At 29.2% G+C, this 16561-nt stretch overlaps 1 protein-coding gene across 1 annotated transcript; it reads left to right on the top strand.

The window, feature by feature from the left end:
- The first annotated feature begins 11383 nt into the window (after window positions 1-11383).
- LOC124838629 (putative 2-oxoglutarate-dependent dioxygenase AOP1) lies at window positions 11384-12700 on the top strand. The gene is made up of 3 exons (XM_088108014.1): window positions 11384-11812; window positions 11901-12231; window positions 12306-12700. Exons 1-3 carry the CDS (start codon window positions 11448-11450, stop codon window positions 12546-12548), a joined length of 939 nt encoding a protein of 312 aa, XP_087964140.1. The 5' UTR covers window positions 11384-11447; the 3' UTR covers window positions 12549-12700.
- The last annotated feature ends 3861 nt before the right edge of the window (window positions 12701-16561 follow it).

The raw sequence follows: 16561 nt of genomic DNA, 5'->3' as shown, positions 1-16561 counted from the left end.
TATATATGAATTTGTTAACGCCGTATGACTGTTTTTCAATTGGTACATTTTAGTAATGTGTATCGAGTTCTAGTAGACAAAAATATCTTTATATATTATGAATTCTAAGTTTTTAAGGTTAAGGGTATTTTAAATTATTTTCATTCTCAAAACTAAAAAAAAAAATTCCAAACTCTTGCTCACCTCTCTCATTCCTCTCTACCCTTTCTCTTTTATCTCTCTCACTCCAACATTTTATCTGTCATCCTATGATAACCCCAACTCAAAAAAAATAAAAAACGCTGGCGGTTAAACAATTTTACATAAAAAGATTTTATAATGAGTTTTCATTTTATAATTTTATCTTATCTAACTTTATATAATTTTCACAAGCATAAAGGAATTGGTAATTGATCTGAAAAAAAAAACAGAAATACTCGTTATTAAACAATTTTTTACAAAATATGATTTTATAATGAGTTTTCATTTTATAATTTTTGTCTTATATAATTTTATCTAATTTTCACAAGCATAATGACATCAAAAGAATTGGTCATTGGCCTGAAAAAAATCAAAAACACTCGTTGTTAAACAATTTCTTATAAAAAATGATTTTATAATGAGTTTTCATTTTATAATTTTTGTCGTATATAATTTTATCTAGTTTTCACAAGCATAATGACATCCAAAGGAATTGGTAATTGGTATGGAGGGTTTTTTTTAGAGATGATGATTCAACATATGCAGATGATGAAATTAGAGAGGTTAGTGAAGATGACGAAATTGAAGAGATCTTGAATGAACCAATATGTCAATGACTCAACTATTTACAAAGGTAAATTCCAATATGTCAATGACTCAACTATTTACAAAGGTCGATAAATGTTTCTGATTTTTTTCAATTGAGGCTACAGTAGGGATGACAGAGAAGATGACAGAGAAAAGGTTGGAGTGAGAGAGATGAAAGAGAAAGGGTTGAAAGGAATGAGAGAGGTGAATAAGGGTTTGGGGGGTTTCTTTTTATTTTTTAGTTTTGATAAAGAAAATTATTAAAATACTATTAACATTAAAACTTAGAATCCATGATGTATAAGAGTATTTTTTTCTACTAAAATCCGATACACATTACTAAAATATACCAACTAAAAATAGGCATACGCGCGTTAGCAAACTGCATATATATATATTTGTTGAATTAATAATAACTTTATTAAAATAATATTTATGTATATCAAAATGACTTACTTAATATAGAAAAAATAAAAATATAATTTTATACACTAAAAAGGAAATGCTAAGTTATTGATTAAAACAACTACTACCAATAAAATAGAATTTACCGATAAATTTTAAAATTGTAATTAATAAAAATCTTTCTAACGATAATATTTATTGATAAATTAAAACTTATGTTATTTATAAAAATATTTATTAGTAAAGATTTATAAGTAAATTTCATCAATGTAAAAATTTTTATTTTTAAATTTAATTATGTCGTGTAAAGATTAGTCGGTAAATCTTTTTAAAATTTGTTAATAGTTATTTTTTAAGCTTCATCAATAATTACTTTTTAGAAAATCAATATCTTTAATTTTGTTGGTAAATCAGTTGGTAGTTGTATTTTTTTTTAAATCTTTCAATAATTCTATTAGTAAAATGAGTATAAACTTTTCTATTTTGATGGAATACTTCTTTTAAAGTAATGAGATTTGTGAGCAGAAGAGAAAAAAAAAGGAAAAGACGAATAATAGTACATGAGACAATAAAATGGTAGAGATGACGATGAATCAAAAAGAGCAAAAGAAAGAGAAAGAGAGTAAAGAAAGGTTGGAGGAAGACGAGGAGGATGGGAAAAGAGTAATTGGAGATAGTGGATGCAATGACGAGGATCGAGAGAGATGAATGAGGAAGAGAAAAAAGAAAAAAAATGAAAACAGGAAAAAAGTACGAAGAGGAAATAAAAGACTAAATCATGATATTTATTTATGAACTTTTGATGATAATAAAAATTCGTTGATAATTATAGAGAAATATTTATCGATAAATAATTAAAGAAAAATATATATGTATAAATAATTATCAACATATTTGCTTGAACAAACAAAACAATAACACATCAATCCAAAGCCTTTCAGGAGCTTCAACTTGTATAATTACATGAGCACTCACCATGAAAACTTTGGAATTGATGATGTTCTTCTCTCAACATCTAGTTGATACTTTCACCAACCTCATGTGGTCTCAAGGAAACCCAAATTTTTGATATTATTCATTCATGTGAGATAATTTCCACTATCAAGTTAAATTATCATAACATAAGACCTTATTGTTGTTCCGTTATTCTTTAAGAGTTCACACACATATAAATTACCTTGTTTAATGTATTATTTTCATTGCTTGTAGTGATATAGTGAAGGGTATGATCTTAAAGATGACAAAATAAGCTTACTAGTCTTGAATATGATTGTGGATGGTTATGGCCTTCCCTAATATTACATTTCAGATGTTGAAAACATGAAGAGTTGTAGTCAAATAAGATTGAACATGTAAAATACTAATGCAAATAATATTGGTCATACCCTCCTTCTTATAGAGGATTTGTCCTCAATTTTTATGGAGTTTTGTATTTTTTTTTACCTTTTAAGTCAAGATTTAGATCTCATAAGTTTTTCACATTGTTTGTTTACTCCTTACGTAAGAAATGAGAGTTCTTTGTCAAGTGTTAAAAGGACAAATCGTCTTAAAAAAAGAAGGTATGATAGAAAACTATCTCCTGAACATGTATGAGAAGAACTTGAGAAATAATATTTGTAATTCAAAGAATTTATGACAAGGTCAAAGATCAAAACATGTCTCTTTGAATATTATAATATTCCATGAAGGAAGAAACTTAAAGAACATGAAAATCGAGAACACAATTGAAGAATAATTTAGGAAATTAAATAAATTGTAATTTTAGTTTAATTTATAGAATGTTAAATTCGCTAGGTGAACCAGTTTGTGTTTACTGGGCAAGCGGGTCTCGCTAGGTGAAAGTCTGCGTCTGTAATTTTCGTTTTCTGTTATTTTTATGTGTTTTGTACTTTGAGCTTTATTTTAGGATTTCTAGGTTTTCTTAAAACTTATGTGCTTATTATATATAAAGGTATCAAAACCTAATGTAAATATACTTATGAATCATATTATATGCATTTGCATTGTTTAAGGGAGCATTTTTTTGGTTCTTGGATTAGAATTCTGATTCTTATCAAAGATTAAATCTTTATGGCGAATTTTCACCGAATTTGCTAGATTGTGGCGTCCGTATCTCTGTCTTTTTTTTTTCATTTTTTTCTGATTTATTTTTGTTGTATTTTTTGAGGATTCAAATTCAAAAAAGATCGTTCTCTTTTCTAACAGAATCGTATCATAAACTAGGTTGTGAAGGATGAAACTAAACATTAACTACAAGAAAAATTGATATTAACGACGACCAAAATCTTTTGAAAATGCTTAAAATCTGTCGATAAATCAAATTTACCAATGGCTTATCGACGATAGAAAATTCATTGGTAAATTTTACCGAATTCTTGTTTCAGCGATAATACCGATGAAAACCTCTATCGGTAACTACTGATGAAGTTTTTCATTGGTAAAAATCCATCGTTAAAAATAACGATTTGGTTCATCTTCTTATTCCTCCCTCCTTCCTCTTCTTTCTATTATTTTTCCAATTTCATCTTCATCTTTCCATTAACCCAACACCCACAGTCTCAATCCACCCAAATGCCTAATAAAACCAAAGCACATTAATCAATCTTCATCATTATTATCACTTTATTTTAATTACAACACACTCAATACACACACAACAAACGACTGCATAAACCCACAAAAAAAGAAAAATTTACAATGACTCTGACGAACTAGGATGTGTGGCAATGAGTCGCGATGGTGGTTAATAGGTCTAACAGTGACTACCTCGGTATGATAATGGTGGAAAAGAAGGAGAGGGGTGAAACCCTCACGTGAGAAAGGAAAAACACAACGTTGTTGGTGATATTGTCGCCTTCGACGAGTCTGTGCGATCGACAGTCGCATCTACGGTTGGCGTTGCAGTGGTGTGTGGTGGTCATACGTTGGAGAAGAAGAAACTGCCTTACTCTGAAGAAGAAGATCGAAAAAGTAGACAACTACATTTCTACACCCCATTTTTACCACTTACGCAACTATTAAGATATTTGGATGAAAAATTTGTCGCTCTTTTTATTGACAAATCTATTTTAAAATTTGTAAGTACTAATTAAAAAATTTGTTGGTAATATATATTTCATTTATCACCTGATTTTATAAATAAATGAAACATGTATTATTGATGAATTTTTCTGTAAGTAATAAAATTGGTAATTAAAATTTTTAATTCGTTGGTAAAATTTGTTGATAATTCAAATTTACTAATAATTTTTTTCGTTGATAAAATTATAATGATATTTCCAAAAATTTTTATAGTGATTTAAATCTAATTTGTGGCAACATGACAGATGTAGATTACCAGTATTTCTTGACTGTTGATGAAAAACTACCAGGAAAATAATTTAATGACAAGTATGGTGAAGTTCTTGAGCTGAAGTCCATTTCTATTTCAGTTGTGCTCCAAAGAAGAATTGAAGGAAGCTAAACTAGAACATATGGAAGTAGGGACACATAACACTCTTGATGTTATCAATGTGCTAAATAGGACATTGGAAACATATTTAGGATGCTTTACTGCAGAGCAACAGAAAAACATGGGTTAATTTCATAAGAAAACTAAGTCCATTCCTTTCAATATTACATTTGTGGAAGAAGCAGCACAACGTCTCGTTGAAAGGGAAGAAGACCTCAAGCAATTTAATTTTTTTAATTCAACGTTGAAGACAACCTTAGTAAAGGAGAATAATATTAGGTATGAAAGTAATAAAAAGGTTAGGAAGAAATTTAAAGATAAAAATAATAAAATTTTTAGTTGTTATAGGGGAAAACTTTATAGAAAAGTACGTTTGTGGCAGAGAACCATGTGAAAGGAAATAGTTTTTTTTTTTTTTTTCTTACTATTTTATCTTTGCTTCTTTCAGTCTTGTTCTATCATTTACTATCTTTTTATGTATTTCACTAATGATAGTAATATAAATTAATAAATAAAATATATAAATATTATTGGTTTTTAATTTAAATATTTAATTAGATATTTTATGAGCAATAATAATTAAAAGTACAGATCTGTTATACATTTGGTTAAATTTAAAATAATTCGCAATAATTTATTTACATAAATAATTGTAGACAATAATAAAAAAAGTATATAAAATGAAAACTTTTTAATTATTGTTTTACTATAAGATTGTAAATAATAATAACTGTTTTAAACCCCAAATTATTTTGGTTCTAAAACTCCGTTTTTAAACCATAGTTCTGAAACTAGTAGACGTCCTTCATGAAATAACTGTTACCATTGGACTGGTCATGACAAAAACAGCAGAAAACGATTAGGGTAATCATAAATTACTTGCTGACTTGCCAGAAATCAATATTTTTTACTTTTAATTGTTTGTGAAATTTATTTTAATATGTAACCAAATAACCCAAACATAATTATTTATATAAATCTTGAATGTTGCTAATTTATTCTTTCCACATCTAACTTTTTATTCAAAAACTCACCATTATAAAAATTGAGCAATAAATATTATTAACGAAGCAACTTATTTCCATTCAATTAGGCTCACTAAATTTGATTATTAATATTAAGAGGTGACTTAGGCCTAACTTATATACACAAAAAACTTAAGTATTATAAGGATCAATTATTGTTTTGACGAAAATTTATATAGAGAAAAGTATATTTTAGTGTGAAAGAGTGTCATGGAGTATGGCAAAATCAAACTTATGAGTTGGAAGTGACGTATAAACTCTTTTAAATAGATTTGACTTTGCCTAAGTGAATTTTCTAAAGAAACGTTAGATCTGCAATACATTCTATTAACAATCATAAAAAATTAAAATTCTTTGTCAACAATTATATACAACACGTGTTTACTTTACCGCTTACAAACGTATACTTAAGATATATTTTTTTTCTTCTTAATGTTAGTCTTAATTAAGTTTTAAGTTTCTCATTAATTTTAGTATTTTGGATTAAGTTTTTAGTTTTTATATTGTCCATTGCACATTTCATATTTTTGGTTAGCTGTGATGCACATGTAGGTGTAAATAAATGGTTTGAATTTCAATTTCGTCATTCCTTTCATTTTTAATTGAAAACTTTGGTATCTTTGACATTTTTCATGATTTTATATATTGTCAAGTTTTAAAAAAATCACAACTTATATGTATATTGAATTGAACGTAGGTGTAACATATTTGTAGGTATGAATTGTTTTGTCATCCTAATTAAAATATGGTTAAAATATCTGTCCTTGATGATATGCTTGCAAATCAGTATCCATGGTAGCTCTGTATATATATAGTTCTAAGATGAACTTGCTAAATTGTACAAGAGGAACTTGTAGGAGAAGAAATCACATCTAGAGAGATAGAGAGAGAATATGATGATTTCATGTTTTGATTTTTGGAAGGGTGGAAAGACAGTATATATGTAGAAAATTGTAGCCATTGGGTACTTAATTTTTACATTATAATGAATTAAAATTCTTGTTAATAATCAGGCATGGAGCAACGGAAGGCTTCATGCAGCGACACATAGAGTGATAATGAGTGGAGAGAAAGAAAGATACACTTTTGGAGTGTTTGTAGCACCAAAGGAAGAGATGAAGATTGAGGTGCCTGGTGAGTTGGTAGATGACAAAATTCATCCTCTTCGTTATCGTCCATTTAATTATGGAGAGTTTTTCAGTCACTTTGTTTCAACTCATAACCATAATGCGATTGATGTGTTTGCTGGTCTTCGAAAGTAATTCATATGCTCTAGATGAAGTCAAAATATTCAAGGGATGGCTCATATAATTCCACCTCCTTTTCAATAAGATTTGCTTTATATGTTCTAGACCTTTTTATATCTGTCTCTTGTGTTTCCACCAATGAATATGTACCAATAAATATATGCAGTTTCACAGGTAATTCCATTCACTTTTTCTCCTCCCTTTCCCGAGTATTATCTCGAATGATATAATATGGATTTGTTTAGTAAGGTAGAAATTCTAGGATAATCCTTTCTTATTCTTATTATTTGAAGTCTAACATATTTTAAATTTATTTATAATATTGTTAACATAACTAAAACATGTTATAGAACTATACTTTAGAAAAAATTCTGGTATATGCTAAGTTAATATTTAAATAATTTATTTTAAATTACGATATAAATTAACTATAACACTTTGGATAACCTTAATATGCTAATATACATAATATATTGTTGTAATATACTTGACATAAAATGTATTTCAAAAGAATATGAATAATTACGTATAACTCAATCTCATAAATCATTAATGTAATAAAAAAAATTGAAAGTTAAAATAAATTTTTTATGACGATTTTACAAATAACAAATATATACAACATAGAAAATTTAAACTTTCTATAACAATTGTATAATCATCATAAATACAGTTTTAAAAGACGCATAGTAAGAACTGAGAATTTTAAAGATTTTAGAGTGAACATGTGTGTGGGAATAATGGGACAAAATGATTTATATTAAAATAATATTATTATATAAAGGAAAATTTCAAATGTTCGTCCGTGATACAATCATTTCTTTCCAAATCTTCTTCTTCTTCTCCCTCTCTTTAAAATTACTCATTGTTGGTTCATCTTATCAATGATCATAACCTCCTTAGGCAATCATGAGATCAAGGACTTCTTTTTCTACCGATCAATTTCGTGTTTAGAGCCGGTAAGTTTGTCTCTTTTGATTCTTGAAATTACTGTAATTTCTAGTACATACAAGCACTATTCGATTTTTCATGTGTTCATTGATTTTTCATCTGGGTTCTGATTCTGTTTTTTTGGTTTGGTGGTTGGTTTCCTTTTACAAATCCAAAGTCTGTAGGCTGTCCTAGGATCACTTTCGGTTTAGCAAAACGATGGAGAGGTTTAAATCTGTCAAGTTGTTTTGAGGTAAGGGAAGCTAGTTAATTTAATTGTTTGGTTGATGATTTTGTATGTGTGTGAAATTGTATGATTTGATGTTCGGTGATCCTTGTGTGGACTGTTATATGCTATGTTCATGAGGTTTGGGTTTCTGCAAAATTTTGGTTCAATGGCCGAGTGAATTGTGAGGAAGTATGATGGTGAAATTAGGGAATTTGTGTTTGTTATTAGGTGGGTGGTCATTCTCCTAGTCGTACTCAGTTTTGTATTAACGTTCGTTACTAGTCATACTTGGTTCTGTATTAGCGTACGTTACTAGTCGTACTTGGTTCTGTATTAGCATTTGTTATTAGCCATACTCCGTTTTGTATACGTGTTCGGTCTTAGTGGGGTGTGTGGCCTCTTAGTAGCGATCGGTCTTAGTGGGATGTGTGGCCTCTTAGTAGCGATCGGTCTTAGTGAGGTGTGTTGCCTTTTAGTAGTGCTCGATCTCGTACTTGTATTCGGTCTTAACTTCGTTCGGCCTCTCATGCGCCTTACCTGTTAATGACCGTTCAGTGATATTTTAGTAATCAGTATCAACTTTAAGTGTTCGGCCTAAGCTATAGGCGTTTGGCCTAAGCCATAAGCGTTTGGTCTAAACTTAATATTTGGTATGGTGGTAGTATTAGGTCATGTTGTGGTACTCAGAATCCTCTAGTTGTCGGTCAGTAATAGTGCTCGGCCTTCTCTTCAGCTATATCTATTATTGATCGTTCGGTCCTGTTCTTTAGGTAGTGAGCGATCCGTCTTCAACATTCACAAGGTGTTCGGTATTGTTCATATATGTTTGGTGATTTCTGTTCGGCCCATATTTATATTTCTCGGCGTTTGTTACTAGTCATACTTGGTTTTGTATTAGCGTACGTTACTAGTCGTACTTGGTTATGTATTAGCGTTTTGTATTAGCTTTCGTTACTAGTCATACTTGGTTCTGTATTAACGTACGTTACTAGTCGTACTTGGTTCTGTATTAGCGTTTGTTACTAGCCGTACTCCATTTTGTATACACGTTCGGTCTTAGTGGGGTGTATGGCCTCTTAGTAGCGATCGGTCTTAGTGAGGTGTGTGACCTTTTAGTAGTGCTCGGTCTCATACTTGTATTCGGTCTTAACTTCGTTCGGCCTCTCATGCGCCTTACCTGTTAATGACCGTTCAGTGATATTTTAGTAATCAGTATCAACTCTAAGTGTTCGGCCTAAGCTATAGGTGTTTGGCCTAAGCCATAAGCATTCAGTCTAAACTTAATATTTGGTATGGTGGTAGTATTAGGTCATGTTGTGGTACTTAGAATCCTCTAGTTGTCGATCAACAATAGTGCTCGATCTTCTCTTCAGCTGTATCTATTATTGACCGTTCGGTCCTGTTCTTTACGTAGTGAGCGGTCGGTCTCCAACATTCACAGGATGTTCGATATTCTTCATATATGTTTGGTGATTTCTGTTCGGCCCATATTTATATTTATGCCAGTGTGCTATTTTAATTAATTGTTCCAATTGCTTTGATGACTGATGTATGCATTATCATAATGGTGTCAAATTGAAAGTATGGTATGATGTTCCAACTAGTATGAAAGAGAATTCCAAGGAGGAATGTCTCAGTGATTGGTTATCAATGTGGTGGTTAAGTATGAATTTGGACAGTGAAATCCACGGCGTTCATCCTGACATTCTAATGATTACCAAGTCTCAAGTAGAGATGGGTAAGTCATGTCGTAAGAATAACAGGAGGCCCTAGCCTATAGGGTCTTAGGTGAGTTATAACGTATTAACCTCGGGTGGCAGCTGATGGTTTTCCAATTACTACATCACCTGGGTGCACGAACGGCCTCAAGCTACATATTCATACTAGTCCGGACGGTCAAGTTATAGTGGTCGGTCAATATGTACTTATATGTTTTATATGTGTGCATGAGTGTATTTTAAGTTTGTTTGAATTGTATGATCGCATGAATATTAAATTACACTTGCTTCTCTTTTGTCATGTTTGTTCGTCGATTTTTCTTTTGCAATGATCATCTTGTGATGTGAGCAGAGGGAGAGGAGTTTTCGTCTGGAGCAAGTAGCCGAAGGAGAGGATCCATCTGTTTAGCATAAGACTGTTTGGTCTTGTACATGGTTTCGTACCAGCATAAGAATTTTTTTATAAAGTTTTAAATATTCTGGTTAGTTTAGAATAACTGTCAGTTAACTTTTTTTTATAGTGAATGTTCTACCTTATTATTATGTAATGTCTCATTAATATAGTTTCATAATATATTTTTGGGATGTTACACGCGTCATAGAAAAAATATTAAAATTTGTCATATTCATGTTTATAACCATTATAAAATATGTTTCTTTCTAAATAGAATTTTAATCGTCATTAATGTAAGAAAAATATAGATGTTAACATTAGGTAAGTTGTATAAACATATCTTTCATGATAATTATTTTTGAAAACAAAATTAACTTAGTTTCATGATAAATAACTATATTTAAACAACGTGTGCCAAATGTACTTGTTTCTTGGACGTCCGACAATGTATTAAATGAAAGAATGTATTAATATTAATGTTATCGTTCTCATAATTATATTAGTCATTAATAAACTAATGTATAAGTTCAGCGCATATAAACCTAAAAAAAAAAGAAAAAAAAAAGAACTAACTTTCTGAAACTATATGAAGATTCAAATTATACTAACCATAGAATAGGAAATTTCTATATCGTTTTTCAGTCACACAAAACATTTACTTCCTTGATCCACTTTGAATAGAAAATCTATTTAACATCAAATACATTTTCTACTTCACAATAAATTATTTAACTTTTTTTCATAACCAGGTTTTATATTTTAAGTGTTTGGAGTAAATAATCAGAAATGAAAATATCTATATTGACATCTGACTGATTAATTTGTAAGATAAAAAATTATGACTTATAAAAAGAGAAAGATAAATATTCGGAAGTTTACAAGATTAATAACGACGAAAGCAACTTAAAATGATAAAAAAAATATATTACTTTAATAATAATATTAATTGTCTATTACAATTTTCTTTACAAGAAATATATTCCTTTAATTTTTAATTGAAATTTTGGTATCTTTGTATTTTTTGTAATGATTTAATATATTATCAGGTTTTAGAAAAATCACAATTTATATGTATATTGAATTCAACCTAGGTGTAACATGTTTGTAGGTATGAACTGTTTTTTGATCCTAATTAAAAAATGGTTAAAATATGTGTCCTTGATGATATGCTTGCAAATTAGTATCCAGCTATATATATAGTTCTAAGTCTCAGTTGTTAAACTGTACAAGAGGAAATTGTAAAAGGAGAAATCACATCTAGAGAGAGATAAAGAGAGAATATGATGATTTGTTGTTTTGATTTGTGGAAGGGTGGAAAGACAGTAGAGGAAGGGAGTGAGGAGTGGAAAGAGATGAGCAAGAAAGTGAGAGAAGCATGTGAGAGTGATGGTTGTTTCCTCTTGAGGTGTGATGAGATAAACTCCAAAGGTGCACGCGAAGAGCTGTTTAAGAATATGGAAGAATTGTTTCGTTTGCCTCAACAAACAAAGCAACAACACATCGTTTCAAAACCTTTTAGTAGCTTCAACGTCAATAAGTTTATGCACACTCACTATGAAAGCTTTGGACTCGATGATGTTCTTCTCTCAACATCTGTGGACACCTTAGCCAACCTCATGTGGCCTCAAGGAAACCCACATTTTTGGTATTCATTCTTACATTCAATGCATCGGTTTAGTTAGTCTTTTTAAAATTATAGAATGAATTTCATTAAACGTGTGTATTTTATGCAGTGAGACACTGAAGGGTATGAGCTTAAAGATGTCAGAAGTAAGCTCGATGATCTTGAAAATGATTGTGGAGGGTTATGGCCTTTCCCAGCATCACATTTCAGATGTTGAAAACATGAAGAGTTGTAGCCACGTACGATTGAACATGTACATTACCGACAAAAACAATACTGCAGACAAGGATAAATCCAACGGTCACACCGATAAAAACACCTTAACCATTTTGTGCGAAAATGAAGTTCAGGGTTTGCAGGTGCTATCCAAAACAGGCACATGGGTTGACATAGTGGTACCCCAGAATTGCTTTGTGGTTATTGTTGGTGATACTTTAAAGGTATGTAGAAAATTGTAGCTATTGGGTACTTAATTTTTACATTATAATGAATTGAAATTCTTGTTAATGAACAGGCATGGAGCAACGGAAGGCTTCATGCAGCGACACATAGAGTGATAATGAGTGGAGAGAAAGAGAGATACACTTTTGGAGTTTTTGTGGCACCAAAGGACGAGATGAAGATTGAGGTGCCTCGTGGGTTGGTTGATGAGAAAATTCATCCTCTTCGTTATCGTCCATTTAATTATGGAGAGTTTATCACTCACTTTGTTTCAACTCATGACCATAATGCAGTTGATGTGTTTGCTGGTGTTTGATTCATATGTTCTAGATCAAGTCCAAAATATTCAAGGGATGGCTCATATAATTCCATCTCCTTCTCAATAAGATTTACTTTATATGTTCTACAACTTTTTATATCTGTCTCTGGTGTTTCCACCAATGAAGAAATACTATGCAGTTTCAGTAATTCCATAGGCTTTTTCTGCTCTCTCTCCCAAATATTCTAGGATAAACCATTCTTATTCTTATTATTTAAATTCTAACATATTTTTAATTTATTTATAATTTTGTTAACATAACTAAAATATGTTATAGAACTATATTTTAGAAAAAAACTCTTGTATATGCTAAGTTAATATTTAAATAATTTATTTTAAATCACGATATGAGTTAATTATAACAGTTTGGATAATATAATGTGCAAATATACATAATATATTGTTGTAATATTACTTGACATAAAATGTATTTCAAAAGAATATGAATAATTACGAATAAATCAATCTCATGAATCATTAATGTAATAAAAAAATTGACCGTTAAAATAATTTTTTATTATGATTTTACAAATAATATAAATATATACAACATAGAAAATCTAAACTTTCTATAACAGTTGTGTAATCATCATAAATACAGTTTTAAAAGACGCATCATAGAAAAAATATTAAAATTTGTCATATTCATGTTTTCTTTATGACGGCTAAAATTATAACCATTATAAAATATGTTTCTTTCTGAATAGAATTTTAATAGTCATAAAATGTTTTTTTCATAGTGTTTCTTTTATGTTATATATATATATATATATTATAAAAAAGAATATAGATGCTAACATTAGGTAAGTTGGATAAACATATCTTTCATTATAATTATTTTTAAAAGCAAAATTAACTTAGTTTCATGATAAATAATTATATTTAAACAACGTGTGTCAAATTTACTTGTTTCTTGGACGTCCGACAATGTATTAAATGAATGAATACATTAATATTAATGTTATCAGTCTCATAATTATATTAGTCATTAATAAACTAATGTATAAGTTCAGCGCATATAAACATAATAAACAAAAAAGAACTAAATTTCTGAAACTATATGAAAATTCAAATTATACAAATCATAATAGGAAATTTCTAAATCGTTTTTCAGTCACACAAAACATGTACTTCCTTGATCCACTTTGAATAGAAAATCTATTTAACATCAAATACATTTTCTACTTCAGAATAAATTATTTAACTTCTTTTTTCATAACCAGGTTTTATATTTTAAGTGTTATTGGAGTAAATAATCAGAAATGAAAATATCTTTATTCACATATGACTGATTAATTTGTAAGATAAAAAATTATGACTTATTAGAAAAAGAGAAAGATAAATATTTGGAAGTTTTCAAGATTAAATCAACTTAAAATGATTAAAGAAATATTACTCTTACTATTAATATTAAATAAATTTTTGGAAGAGTGTGATTGAATGAAATTGAGAGGATTTGAAGGTAAACTTTTTGTTGTTTATTTGAGTGGATTTAGAAATAAGTGGAGTGAATTTAGAAGTAAAGCTTCTGAGAATTAGTGTACGATTTGATTGATGTGACATATTAAAAAAATTTACTTCCAAATCTTCTCTCATCTACCTCCAAATTCACTCAAATAAACAACAACAAAATTTACCTTCAAATCCTTTCAAATTCATTCAATTAGTCTCTTCCAAATCTATATTCAAGTGAATAAAGTGTAGATTGATAAATACATCTATGCGTTTGAAATCCCAATTTGTCTCGTAGAACAAAACACACTGAAGTACTATATACATAAAGGGAAGTATCTAAACAGATGAAAAATTGATTTTATAAAGGCAAAGCTTGAAATATTAGTAAGAATCAACACGCAGCTTCATTGCATATACGTATCTACAAGATAAGTAAAATTGGAGTGTTTATGTTGGTTAAGGTTGTACTAAGCTATTGATTTCTTCCATAAATTTCCCAGTGAGTACATAGATAATTCAATTTGTAAACGAAAACTTGGGTAAGACAAAAATTAACGTTACAGACATATACATAAGGTTCAAATACAAGATATTGTCTTCCAAAAAACATAAACTGCTATATATAAGAACTTTGCCAATGCAAACATTTTATGACCTATTGCTTGTTTACACTTGGGGATTTGATGGTTTTCTTTTAACTCATTATAGTAAACATGATCAAAATGCATGTTTCTTTAAACAACACATAAAGTAATTTCAAAACCAACCAACCTTTCTGAGAAAATGAACAAGATGAGATGACAGCTATAGAGAATGTGATGTACAAACCTGTGTTCCCGATATCGAAGTCTTCAACTTGGTAGAAACTCTTGTGCATTTATCATATTTATCAATACCAACAACAAAAGGGACCAGGGAAAGAGACATAGACAGAGACAGATTCTCACTACAAAAGACCATATGGTTGTGTTATTTTTGAACATTACTCAAAATGCAAGCCTTTGTTGTGACCACTTGAAGGACAAGGCAGAAATATTACAACCTATAATGCTTTTTGAAAACGGACACCAAGTGATCGTCAGTGTCTATATGTCTTTTCTTTTCCTTCTCAGTCCCTATCTTCCAACATGGTAAGACACTGAAGGTGAAGAAATTAACTAAGCATTCATTCAAATAGAAAATAAACGAAGGTAGCAAAAACAAATCAGTTAAAACCATTCTACACACCTTTATGTAAGACATTTGCAGTTATGAAAAATACATTCTTCCTATTTTGACAAGGACAAATAGGAATTGCCTCCATGCATGTCAGAGTCTCCCAAGTGGTTGAGAGACGTAATAGGTTTAATTTTTCCCACTAATATTGAAAGAGTTATAAAATTTACTTGATGACAAGATAGAAAATGAGAATGAGAGGAATTATAAGTTTAACTTTTTCACTAACATAAATTGTTGATTAACAAAAAATATTCTTTGGAGTAAAACAAATGTTTCAAAAATTAATTTTACATTTGCATTCATTTGTGAAAAAATGTTGTTTACAGCTATGATTTATCGCTTCTTATTCTTTCTGTTAAGATCCTGATATGTTAACAATTTTTTTAAGAATTTTTTGACAATAGATTACATGTCACTATTTTATTAGTCTGTTTAAATTTATTTTTAGAAAAATATTTGAAACAGATCAATCACAAACCAATATATTATAAAAAAGTTATAAAAAAAATTGTTAAAACAACATTTTCCTTTTACTAATTACTAGTTTAGATATGTTAACTATAAAATTATGACTTACTATAAAAAAAATAGAAAGACAAATGTTTGGAAGTTTTAAATATTAATAAAGACACAATCAACTTAAAATGATAAAAAAAATATTACTCTTAATAGTAATATTAATTATCTATAACAATATACGTTAAGGCATTTACTTTTATTTACATCGAATATATTCCTTTAAATCAGGATTGATGAACACGTTATTATACGCGTTTGAAATCCCAATTTGTCTTGTAAACAAAATATTGACGCATGCATATACATGAAAGGAAGTATTTAAACAAATGAAAATTGATTTTATCAAGGAAAAGGTTTAAATATATAACTAAATCCAATTTGTAAGAATCAACACCCACCGGCATTGCTTACACATCTAAAAGATAAGTAAAGTCGGGGTATTTATGTTAGTTAAAGTTGTACTAAGATATTGATTTCATCCACGATTTTCCCAACGAATATAGAAAATTCAATTTGTTAAGGAAAACTTGCTAAGATGAAGATTAACATTCAAGAGATACATAAATTAAGAATCTAATAAAAGTGTTGAATATAAGATCAATAAAATTACATCATATAACTTACACAATATTACATAATTTAATATCCCTCGACTAATTTATTTTTTAAAACTCCCATTTACATTGAAAGTTCATATTACATGAATCATATATACGAAATTTTTGTTGTGAGATTATCTTAAAATAATAGTGTCATTGAATTATAAAATAAATAATATTTCAAAAGTGATCGACCCTAAATAAACCTTTTTACATTGT

Source organism: Vigna umbellata, chromosome 2, assembly GCF_029865625.1.
Source record: "Vigna umbellata cultivar VRB3 chromosome 2, Vumbellata_1.0, whole genome shotgun sequence".
NCBI classification, from domain to species: domain Eukaryota; kingdom Viridiplantae; phylum Streptophyta; class Magnoliopsida; order Fabales; family Fabaceae; genus Vigna; species Vigna umbellata.
Note: the sequence above shows the minus strand (reverse complement) of the source record. Positions and strands in the feature narration are given on the sequence as shown.

Coding starts and splice junctions, on each gene's coding strand:
- LOC124838629 (XM_088108014.1), top strand. CDS start 11,448: ATGATGATTTGTTGTTTTGATTTGTGGAAGGGTGGAAAGACAGTAGAG. Junction 11,813..11,900: donor CAAGGAAACCCACATTTTTG/GTATTCATTCTT, acceptor TATTTTATGCAG/TGAGACACTGAAGGGTATGA. Junction 12,232..12,305: donor TTGTTGGTGATACTTTAAAG/GTATGTAGAAAA, acceptor GTTAATGAACAG/GCATGGAGCAACGGAAGGCT.